The sequence below is a fragment of the Zosterops lateralis genome (genome assembly GCF_965231275.1).
Source record: "Zosterops lateralis genome assembly, chromosome: 27".
In the NCBI taxonomy this organism is placed as follows: domain Eukaryota; kingdom Metazoa; phylum Chordata; class Aves; order Passeriformes; family Zosteropidae; genus Zosterops; species Zosterops lateralis.
This window is the reverse complement of record NC_139787.1, coordinates 2,653,540-2,665,714: the sequence shown is the minus strand read 5'-3', so window position 1 is coordinate 2,665,714 and position 12,175 is coordinate 2,653,540. Positions and strand designations below refer to the sequence as shown.

Genomic DNA, 12,175 nt, shown 5'->3' with positions numbered 1-12,175 from the left:
TGGGGATGGCCGGGAAGGTGGTGCTGCTCCTGTGGGGTGAGTGCCCCAGACATGGGAATGGGCCCTGGTGAGGGAGAGACTGGTGGGGAGGGGGCACAGGGGGGTGCAGGGTCCCCTGAGGTCCCCAATGTCAGCAGAGCCAGTGCAATGAGGGGATCAGGGTTGTGGGGTGGCTGTGGGGACAGGAGAAGGGGGGCAGGACTGGAGGGACCAGAAAGTGGGGAGAGGAATTATGGGGCTGGTGCAGCTGTGAGGACAGGGACAGGGTGACAGGAATGCAGGGACAGGGACAAGGGGACAAGCACCATGCAGATGGGCCATGGGGACAGAGGCCGTGGGGCTGGTGGGGGTGACCTGTGCCAGCACAGGGTCCCCGTGCCTGGGGTGTCCACAATGTCCCCTTGTCCTGCCTGACCATGGGGTGGCTGCAGTTCCTCAATCTCTGAGACATCTGTGCCACACCTGTGTCCCCCTGGTGACAGTTCAGGGACAGCCCCCACACCCCATGCCCCCATCCCTCTCTCCCCATGGTGCCACCCCCACCCAGCCCTGTCCCTTCTCCCTTCCAGCCCAGACCCTCGGCCTCGCTGGTGAGTCCTCAGGGGATGCCATGTCCCCACCCCGCTGTCCCCAGCCCCGCATTGGCCCTGGCAGGCTGGTGTCCCCTGTCACCCACAGGTGCCCAGACCACCCAGCTCCTGGTGGAGCCCCCCTGGAGGCCGGCGGTGCTGTGGGACCGGGTGACACTGACCTGCCAGGGCTTGGGGACCGCTGGTGCCACCACCTGGTACAAGGATGGGCAGCACTGGGGGCAGGAGGGACCCGACAACTTCGCTGTCACCGAGAGTGGCACCTACCAGTGTTACAGACCTGAGAGTGGACTCAGCTCCACCGTGACAGTCTCAGATGGTGAGAGGAGTTTGGGTGTCCCCAGCATGACACCTCTGGGACCCCGAGGGCTCTGGGTGGGCTCCACTCCATGGGTCACGCCCTGGGGTGACCAGAGCCCATCCCCTGCACACAGGGACATCCCAGAGCATCCCAGTGCAGGGGGAACCTGTTTGTGGAATTGGAGACCCCTGGTGCTCTGGGTGTGACTCAATGGGGGCTCCTCGGGTGTGACAGGACTCCCGTGTCCCACAGACCGGCTGGTGCTGCAGGTGCCGGCGTGGCCGATGCTGGAGGGGGACACAGTGACACTGCGCTGCCGATGGTGACAGGGCATGTCAGTCACTGTGGTGCGATTCCACCATGGGGACAAGGTGGTGAGGGGGTCCCTCCCTGGGACCGAGCTGTCCCTGTCACCTCTGCAGCTGAACCACAGCGGCCACTACCACTGCTGGTTCTTGGTGAAAACCGGGGAATCATGGGAGTGGCAGAAATCGGCGTCAGTGACAGTGACAGTGCACGGTGAGCCTCACCCCCACAGCCTCCCTGTGTCCCCTGCTTCAGGACACTCAGCCCCATCTGGGGACAGCCATTACTGCCCAGACCCACCATCCCTGCCATGGGTCTCTCACCAATTTCTGGGTCTCTCACCGGATTCCTACGTGGGTACCCCCATCTTTCCTGTAAACTTTTTCTATCTCCCCCCATCACTGCTTGAGTCCCCCTCCTTATCCCTCCATCCCTCACTGGGTCACTTTGCCCATACCTGAGTCAACCCCACCCCTCTCTGATCTCCCCCCACAGTCCCCAGGTCCCACCATGCCCTCCCTGGGTCCCCACACCCTCCCTGGGGTGCCCCCCATCCCTCTCCAGCTGTCCCGTCCCTGAATTCCCCATCCTTCCTTGGGGTTCATTTCCAGGCCTCCCCCCAGCTCTGCAACCCCTCTTCCTCACTGGGGTCCTCTTGTCTCTCTCTGACCCCCCCTGTGTCCCTCACTGTCCCCTGCTGTTGTCCCCTCCCACAGAAATTCCAATCCCGTGGGTGTCCGTGTGGGCACAGCCCCCCAGGGGACAGGTGGCACCAGGGGACCAGCTGGTGCTGAACTGCACAGTGGCCATGGGGACACGTCCCCTGTCCTTCACCTGGCACCGGGAGGGCTCAGGGGCACCTCTGGGCACCGGCTCCCACCTGGAGCTGCGACACGTTGGGAACAATGACAGCGGCATCTATCACTGCTGGGTCAGCAATGGGGACAGCGTGGCCAAGAGTGTCCCCCTGAATGTCACTGTCCTGGGTGAGCAGGACCCTCGGGCTTGGGTTGACCCCACCCACGCCACCCCTGGTATCACCTCGCCAGGTGCCAGCCTTGTCTGTGTCCCCGCAGTGCCCGTGGCCAATGCCACCATCACCCCCGGTCCCCTGTCACACCAGGTGCACACAGGTGACTCCGTGACCCTGCACTGCTCAGTGCAGGTGGGCTCAGCCCCTGTCACCTTCACCTGGCTGCACAATGGGCAGGAGGTTGCCTGGGGTCCTGTCCTGGAGCTTGGGGACATCGATGTGGGACATTCAGGCACCTACCAGTGCGTGGCCACCAACCAGCTGGGACAGGACGGGCACCGCGTGTTCCGGGCACTCAGCCCTGAGCTGGCCCTGGAGGTGACATCGTGGGGACATGGAGGCACAGGTGGGGTCAGCAAAGGGAACTGGCTGGCACAGGAAAGGGACTCACAAGGTCACTGGGACTGGAGAACCTCTGGGGTGACCCTGGTGACCCCAGTGTGTCTCCATTTCCTGCAGTCGTTGCAGGGGTCCTTGGGTCCCTGTTGTTCCTGGTCCTGCTCATGGGTATCATCGTGGCCTTTCACTGGTGGCACCGCATGGGTGGGTGACAATGGGGGATGTGGGTCCTGGAGAGTGGTGGGAAGACCCCCAGAATACAGGGGCCATGGGGGGGCACCCACAGCCCCTGACTTGGGAGGGCCTGAGCCCCTAGTGACCTCAGCTCAGGGCCCTGAGGTGTCTGGGGTGGTTTTGCAGGGTTGTACAGAATAGTTGGGGAGTCTATCAGAGATTTTTGGGGAATTCAGAGGGTACCCCTCCCTGCCAGATTTGGGGTTCTAGGGGGTCAGGATATTGGGGGAACTGGGGTGGTGTGGGGTTTCTGAGGGGCACCAGGATACTGGGGGAGCCTGCAAGGAATTGAGGGCCTGGGGGTGGTTCAGAATTCCTGCGGGTGGATGGAGGCCCCTGGGACTCCTAAGTCACCCCTCCAGTTTTCCTTTGCAGATGCCAGGAAGCACCAGGAAAGGTGAGTGCAGGCTCCAGCCATGATAAACCTTTTACTCAAATCCCCAGCACCTCCCATCCCCTTTCATACACCTCTTTATCCCCACAGCCCCCCCCCAGAGCCCCTGACACCCCCCACGGAGGATCCTCAGGCGACCTACATGCAGCTGCAGGGGCCACACGGGCAGCCATGGGAACCCAGTGACATCTATGACAATCTGCAACAAAAGTTGTGACACTCTGGGGAACAGGAGGCACTGGGAGACACTGGGGGTGCTCCCTCCATGGCTCCTGTGGTTGCCCATCCTTCCAAGGGAGGTGGTCATGAGTCAGGGGAGGCTACACAGGGCACCCTGTGCTCCCCATTTCCTATTCCAGTACCCCCAGGGGCTCCCCCATCCCCTTCCCAGTACCTGCAGGGGCTCCCCAATCCCCATCCGAGTGCTCCAAGTATCCTCAGTGGCTTCCCCATTTTCTCCCCACAGTGCTCAGAGCACACCCAGGGGTTTCCCACATTCCCCATTCCCCTGGCCTGTCCTGCTGTAAAAGGGGCAGTTGGGGAGGATTCTTTCTGATCGATTTCGTGGATGAAAATGAAGCACAAACATTGCAAGATTATATCTGAGAACTGTTTATTGATAAAGGAGGGTAACTGTTCTTATGGGAGAGGGATAGAAGTGAGAGTAGAGATGGAAAAAGAGAGACAGAGAAAGAAACAGAAGACAGACACAGCATTACCACAGGAACCCCGGGCGCTCTGTTGGCATCACTCAGCAGATGGAGTGTGTGTGTGGTGGGCCCTCGTGGCTTTTGTGAGTGGCTGGGTGTGATTTCCAACTGGCGGCACCTGTGTGTCTCTGGCATCAGTGAGCGATGGCTGTGGGCTGGCTGTGGGCTGGTGCTGTGGCACTGGTGGCCATGGGATGGCTGCCATGGGCAGGGACTGGGGTGCAGCAGGCTCGTTGCTGTGGGAACAGGGGCAAAATGGCAAACGCAGCAGGTGTGTGCAGGCAGCCTCTGCTCCGCTGGGGAAGTGGTGGAGCACCAGGTTGGGGAAGCAGTGGAGCACCAGGTCGTCACAGGAATGAGCTGCCTCACAGAAGCAGCAAAGCAGGGGAGAACAGGTGCAGACAGAGAAGGACCACTGGGAGGAAAAGTCGAGGTGGGGAAAAGGACCAAGCTGATCCTCTGAGCATGCCCCTGATCCCCCCAAGAAACCCAAAGCACAATGGCTCCTGTTGTGTCACAGTTAACTGCTTTTATTTGCTCAGGCATAGCGTATGTTGAGACATTAATGAAAATCAGATGGATTCCTCTCAACTCCCATCCCCCCGTGGCCCTGCAATCCCCTTCCCAGTGCTCCCAGTACACTACGTGGCTCTCCACTGCCCATCCCAGTTCCAAGGGAGCACAGTGATGCTGTTGTACACCACAACAACACAAAGAATCCGACTTCAGAAGAATGAAAATGACTCCTTTATTCTTGGGATGTGTCTCCCTTTTTATACCATTCTACACAGACCAATTTGATTGGCGAAACAAAGACAAACCTCTTCAATCACATTGCTCAGACCAGAGGGATTTCAAGAAGAAGTCCCTCCTAGGGAAAGAAATGTCAACAATTTGCCATTTCAAAAACATGTCTCTTGTTTACAGAAAATTCCCTGGGAAAGGAATTTCAGAAAACTAAAAACATCTCAGGCAGGAATCAGGGCTACAGTACAGGACCTGGTTTCCTGCTCCTGGCACAAAAATGCAGCTTTTTGGTTCAACTGACACAAATGTTGTTCTTTGTTCAGCTCTGTCAGTCTTTAGGAACGGGATTCTTCCATTTTCAGCCGCCAATACATCTTGGTTTGAAAGACAAGTGTCTGCCAAGGACAGTGGGAACCTCCCTTGGAAGGGCACCCAGAGCAACCCCATGGCACAGGTGTTCCACGAGGGTCACATCACACTGGGGTGCCCTGGAATGTCCCTGAGTGCAGGGGACACACTTTCACCACACGAGGGGTGTGAGGCCACCCATTGGCAGACATTTCTCTTTTAAACCAAGACAGTTTCCAGCTCCTGGGTTCCAGCGTGGATGGGACAGACACTCCAAGAGAAGACAGGGTCAGACACAGGGCCACCTCATGCTCTGCCTTTGAAGCCCTTGGGACACCAAGAGCCCTCTCCCCAGGTGGGAGTTCAGGTCACCTGGCAACTCAGTAGCTGGTTTGGCAGAGCATTTCACTGACCCAATTCGGGGGTGCCCTGGAATGGGCGGGGCAGGGGCGGGGCAGAGCCCTGTCTATTCCCCGTGCCCTGTGCAGGTGAGGAGGGCAGGGATGGAGCAGTTTGGGGACACCTGGAATCCAGCCATGGTCAGTCGCCACAGCCACACCATGGCCATGGGCAGAGCCACTGGAAATATTTCCACACATTTCCCCCTTGCCTGTCAGCCCCAGCCAGAACACAAATATTCTTTCCAGGAGGTTCCAAAGGGCTGCAAGTCTGAGACAGGAAGGTAGAGATTCCCAGTCAGGTTGTTGAGCAGATGGGTGTGGGATTTGCAGAACTTCTGGGGCTCTCTCAGCCCCTTGCTCAGAGGGACGAAATGATCAATTGCTGCATTTCCAGACTGGTTCCCTCACAGCTGCCCCTGCAGGGACTGTTTCCACCCAGCCCTGCTCTGAAAACCATCAAAGGCCCTCACAGAGCCACTGCTTGGGCTCCCATTGGCTTTTGTGCTTCTTGCACAGGCCTGAGCAAACCACAGCCAGGCTTTTTCCTGCCCCCCAGAATTCTCACCTTTGCAGCAGCTCTGAAGCTGCCAGAATCAAAGCCAAGGGGACAGGGGGGACCCTCAGGTCGTGGCTGCCAGCTGGGGCTGGCTAGAGCAGGGCTGGCCAATGCCCATCCCTGTGCACTGGGGCTGGGCCATGGCTGGGCCCCACACTTGGATGGGCACTGGCTTCAAGGAGGAGGAGTTGGGGAGCTCCTTCCTGCCTGGGGCTCCGTTCCCAAGCTGCTCTTGCTGGCTCAGATCCTGCAGGGGACCAGCAAGAATGGAGAAGTCTGGAACCCTCCCGCAGCTGCCATCCCCCAGGACAGGACCCCCTTGGCCAGCATGTGTCCCCCTACCGGGACAGGATTCCCCCAGCACAGACACCTCCCCCCGTGGGACACTCAGCACAAATGGCCTCTTCCTTCTGCTGCAGGAGAGAGAAAGTGAAAGTTTTGGGGGGGCACAGGTGGATACCCCCATCCCCCACAGCCTCCCACCCCTCCCTGCAGACCCCTCACCCCTGCTTCCCCCACCCTGGGGTTCCCACAACTCCTTCCCTGCTCAGGTGCTCACCAGGATCATCAAGGCATGGACTGGAGGATTTTGAAATTGAGGGGAAAAAGGAAGGAAATGGAAATTAGAGAGAGGAAAAAGCCCCTGGGGGGTGGGCGAACACAGACCTGGAGCCCTTTGGAATCCACCTGGGGTGACCCTCAGGCCACGACCACCTCAGAGGACAGTGCTGGGCCCTGGGTCACCCCAAAATCTGAGCCACCCAGGAAAGGAGCTGTGACCCCTGTGCCCACCCAGCCACTGCACATCCCTGGGACCCCCATTCCCAGGGACCTGAACCATGGGGCCCCCATTCCTTGTGTTCCCCCTCTTCCTTGGACTCCCATCCCAGGACTGCCATTCCCCAGGATCTCCATGGCCCAGGAGCCCCATTCCCAAGGAACCCTCTCCCATTCATTCCATTCCCTGAAATTCCCATTCCCACAGGACCTTCATTGTCCCCTGAAAACCCCATTCCCATGGGACCCTCCATTGCCCCACACCCCATCCCTGGCACACCCATTCAATGACCCCAAATCCCTGGAGCCCACGTTCCCATGGGACTCCCTGCCCTGAGTCCCCCCAGCCCCAGGGACCCCCATTCCCAGTGACTCCTCCTTCTCATCACCCCCATTCCCCAGGTACCCCATCCTGGGGTCCCCCAAACCCCCTGAGCCCCCACTCCTGATATCACCATGTCCCACTTTGTGCCACCCAGCCTTGTCCCCACCCAGCCCACAGCCCGTCCTGAGCTTGTGGCCACCCTGCCCCCAACAAAGGCCACAGCCACGTTGGGGACATGGCCTGACCTCACTTCCTTCCCCGTTCTTCGGAAGAGCCACCACCCAGGGGACAGCCACCCCTGACAGTGAGTGACAGCCAGTCTGGATGGTCAGAGACACGGGGATGGCCGGGAAGGTGGTGCTGCTCCTGTGGGGTGAGTGCCCCAGACATGGACCTGACACCCTGGGAATGGGCCCTGGTGAGGCAGAGACCGGTGGGGAGGGGGCACAGGGGAGGCTGTGAGGTCCCCAGAGGTCCCCAATGTCAGCAGGGCCAGTGCAATGAGGGGATCAGGGTTGTGGGGTGGCTGTGGGGACAGGAGAAGGATCACAGGTCTGGAGGGATCGGAATTTGGGGAAAGAAATTATGGGACTGGTGCAGCTGTGAGGACAGGGACAAGGGGACAAGCACCATGCAGATGGGCCATGGGGACAGAGGCCGTGGGGCTGGTGGGGGTGACCTGTGCCAGCACAGGGTCCCCATGCCTGGGGTGTCCACAATGTCCCCATGTCCTACCTGACCATGGGGTGGCTGCAGTTCCTCAATCCCTGAGACATCTGTGCCACACCAGTGTCCCCCTGGTGACAGTTCAGGGACAGCCCCCACACCCCGTGCCCCCATACCTCTCTCCCCATGGTGCCACCCCCACCCAACCCTGTCCCTTCTCCCTTCCAGCCCAGACCCTTGGCCTCGCTGGTGAGTCCTCGGGGGATGCCATGTCCCCACCCCTCTGTCCCCAGCCCCGTGCTGGCCCTGGCAGGCTGGTGTCCCCTGTCACCCACAGGTGCCCAGACCACCCAGCTCCTGGTGGAGCCCCCCTGGAGGCCGGCGGTGCTGTGGGACCGGGTGACACTGACCTGCCAGGGCTTGGGGACTGCCGGTGACACCACCTGGTACAAGGATGGGCAGCTCTGGGGGCCAAACAGATCGGACAACTTCACTGTCACCGAGAGTGGCACCTACATGTGTGAGAGACCTGGCAGTGGACTCAGCCCCCCCGTGACAGTCTCACATGGTGAGGGGAGTTTGGGTGTCCCCAGGGTGGCACCTGTGGCACCCCAAGGGCTCTGAGTGGGCTCCACTCCATGGGTCACCTCCTGGGGTGACCAGAGCCCGTCCCCTGCACACGGGGACATCCCAGAGCATCCCAGTGCAGGGGGACCCTGTTTGTGGAATTGGGGAGCCCTGGTGCTCTGGGTGTGATTCAGTGGGGGCTCCCCGCGAAAACGGGACCCCCGCGGTGTGACAGGACCCCCGTGTCCCACAGACTGGCTGGTGCTGCAGGTGCCGGCGCGGCCAGTGCTGGAGGGGGACACGGTGACACTGCGCTGCCGGGGCTGGGAGAACATGTCGGTCACCCAGGTGCAATTCTACCGTGGGGACGAGGAGGTGAGCAGGTCCTCCAATGGGACCGAGCTGTCCCTGTCCCCTCTGCAGCTGCACCACAGCGGTGACTACCACTGCCGGGGCCATGTGTACTCTGAGGGATCAAGGTCATGGGTGCAGCACCATTCGGCGCCGGTGACAGTGACAGTGCACAGTGAGCCTCACCCCCACAGCCTCCCTGGGTCCCCTGGTTGGGGACACTCAGCCCCATCTGGTGACTCCCAGACGTGTCTGAGGACCCCCATTACTGCCCAGACCCCCCATCCCTGCCGTGGGTCTCATCCCTCATCCATTTCTGGGTCTCTCACCGGATCCCCCAGCCCTACCCCCATCTTTCCTGTAAACTTCTTCTCTGTCCCCCCATCACTGCTTGGGTCCCCCTCCTTATCTCCCCATCCCTCACTGGGTCGCTTCACCCGTCCCTGGGTCAATCCCACCCCTCCCTGATCTCCCCCCACGGTCCCCAGGTCCCACCATCCCCTCCCGGGGCCCCAAAACTTCCCTGGAATTCCTTTTCAGGCCTCCCCCCAGCTCTGCGAACCCTCTTCCTCACTGGGGTCTCCCTGCCTCGCTATGCAACCCCCGCCCATGTCCCTCACTGGCCCCTGGTGTCCCCTCTCTTGCAGGGGTCCTGCTTCCGTGGGTGTCCGTGTGGGCAGAGCCCCCCAGGGGACAGGTGGCACCAGGGGACCGCCTGGTGCTGAGCTGTGAGGTGGCCACAGGGACACGTCCCCTGTTCTTCACCTGGCACCGGGGGGGCTTGGGGACACCTCTGGGCACCGGCCCCCACCTGGAGCTGCGACACGTTGGGGACAATGACAGCGGCCACTATCACTGCCGGGTCAGCAACGGGGACAGCAAGGCCGAGAGTGTCCCCCTGAATGTCACTGTCCTGGGTGAGCAGCACGTTCGGGCTGGAGGTGACCCCACCCACAGTACACCCATCCCACCTTTGCAGGTGCCAGCCCTCTCTGTGTCCCCACAGTGTCCGTGGCCAATGCCACCATCACCCCTGGTCCCCTGTCACACCTGGTGCGCGCCGGTGGCAACGTGACCCTGCGCTGCTCAGTGCAGGTGGGCTCAGCCCCTGTCACCTTCACCTGGCAGCACAATGGGCAGGATGTGGCCCCGGGTCCTGTCCTGGAGCTTGGGGACATCAATGTGGGACATTCAGGCACCTACCAGTGCGTGGCCACCAACCAGCTGGGACAGGACGGGCACCGCGTGTTCCGGGCACTCAGCCCTGAGCTGGCCCTGGAGGTGACCCCTGGCTCACCCTGGGTCACAGGTGGGGTCACACGGGGTCACACGGGGGGTGCGGGACCCTTGGGGTTCAGGGTGACCCTGATGTGTCCCCCTCTGTCCCCAGCAGTGGCCGCAGGGGTCGGTGGGTCCCTCCTGTTCCTGGTCCTGCTCGTGGCTGTCATCGTGGGCTGGCACCGGTGGCACCGCCTGGGTGGGTGACAATGAGGGGGGATGGGGGTCACAGTGATTGGGATGAAGTGCCCCCAGAGTAGGGAGGCCATAGGGTGTCACAAACAGCTCCTGACTCGGGTGAAGCTGAGCCCCCAGAGACCTCAGCTGGGGGTCCTGGGGGATTTGGGGAGGTCCTGGAGGGTCATACAGGGATATTGGGGGTTCTGGCAGGGGTTTGGGGGGAGTTTGGGGGCTCTGGGGGCTCCGGGGATTCAAGGAGTGGTTCAAGGCTTTTTGGGGGCTTCATAGATGCTCGAGGGTCCTGGGGGCAGTCAGGGGTCCTGAGGGTGTTCAGGGGCCCTGAGGACCCCACAGTCACCCCTCCCCCCTTCCCTTTGCAGCCCTCAGGAAGCAGCAGGAAAGGTGAGTGAGGGGCTCCAGGTCTGACCCCCCATTTTCCCCTCACTGCAAACCCCCCTCAGCCCCACAGACACCCCCTTACCCCCGCAGGGCCCCCCCGGATCCCCCGGCCCCCCCAGAGGAGGGGGAGGTGCTGTACACCCACGTCGTGAGCACTGAGCGGGCAGGGGGTGAGTACAGGGTGGGACACAGAGACATGTCACCCATGGGTGTCACCCCCCACCCAGGTCCCCACAACCGGTGTCTCTCGCAGGGCCCCCCCGAGCCACATCCCCCCAGGTGACCTACGCGGAGCTGCCGGGACCCCACAGGCGACAGCGGGACCCCAGTGACATCTACGGGAACGTGCTGTGACACTGGGGACACTGGGGGCACTGGAGGTCCCTGCCCAAGGCCACCCCCCGTGTGTGTCCCCCCCCAGCTCCTGTGGGTGCCCACCGTGCCCGGGGGTGGCCACGAGTGGGGGGTCCCATGTGGGGCTGCCCAGAGCTCCCCGTTCCAGAGCTCCCAGTGCTCCCAGTACCCCCAGGGGCTCCCCATTCCCTCCCCCAGTGCCAGGGGGCACAGGACCCTTGTCCCTCCCATGGCACCCAAAACGCAGCTTTTTGATTAAACCGGGAGAAATGGTTTTTGTTTGTTCAGCTGTGCCAGGTCAGCTCGGACGGAGGAGGGTCCCGGTCAGGTTGTTGAGCAGATCCGTGTGGGATTTGCAGGAGTTTTGGGGCTCTCTCAGTCCCTTGGGGACAGGGACAAAATGATCAATTGGGGCATTTCCGGACCGGTTCCCTCGCAGCTGCCCCGCACAGGGGAAGGAGCTGCCGCTCCCTGTTTGTCCCCTCTGGGTGACACCGGCCAAGGGCTCGGGGACCTGCGGCGGTGCCGCCCCGTGGCCACGGGCACCGATGCCGCAGCTGCCGAGCCCCTCGGGCCGAGCCCAGCTCAGCCCATCCCCGGCCCAGCCCTGCCCGGTGCCCCCCGGTGCCCAAAGCCCCGCACCCGGCGCTCCCCGAGCGGCGTCTGAGCCCCGGAGCTGCTGCGGAGCCTCCGCCGGGCCCGGCCCTGGGGCGGGCGGGGGGCGCCGGGAGGGAGGTGCCGGGAGGGCCGAGGGGACCAGGGAGCCCGGGGAGGAGCCCCCGGCACTGCGGGAGCCGAGTCCTGCCCTCGGGTCACTGTCGCACGTCGCGGCTGCCATCGCGCTGCCGGGGCCGGGACTGTCCCGGGCTGCGGGCACCGACGGTGGCCCTGTGTCCCCAGCGGCTGTGACAGCGTGTCCGAGGCCACTGTCGCCGTGTGTCGGGACCGGCTGTTGCCGTGGCAACGGGACCGACAGCTCCGGGCACTGACGGGGCGCCCATTTGGGGTCACCACTTCAGCCCCAGCACGGCCGGGGGGCAGAGCCACTGCTCGATCTTTCCACGCTCGTCCCCAGGACAGGATCCCCTGGATGTGCCACCCCCAGGATGTGTCACCCCCAGAACAGGGACAGCCCTGAACAGGGACAGGACCCCCTGGATGTGCCCCCCAGGACAGAACCCACCCCTCCCTGTCTGACTCAGCACAAACGGCCTCTTCCTTCTGCTGCAGGAGAGAGAAAGTGAAAGTTTGGGGGGCACAACCGGATATCCGCAGCCCCCACGGGGCCCCCACCTCTCCCTGCACCCCCTGTACCCCAT

General features: G+C 62.3%; 1 protein-coding gene across 1 annotated transcript; it reads left to right on the top strand.

Annotated features, from left to right (window-relative positions):
* Positions 1–605: 605 nt before the first annotated feature.
* Positions 606–10,856, top strand: LOC310919489 (low affinity immunoglobulin gamma Fc region receptor III-like; the record flags this gene model as incomplete). Its single annotated transcript, XM_083878856.1, has 6 exons — positions 606–909; positions 8,548–8,820; positions 10,039–10,122; positions 10,484–10,505; positions 10,593–10,672; positions 10,756–10,856. 6 exons carry the CDS (start codon positions 606–608, stop codon positions 10,854–10,856), a joined length of 864 nt encoding a protein of 287 aa, XP_083734982.1.
* Positions 10,857–12,175: the final 1,319 nt, after the last annotated feature.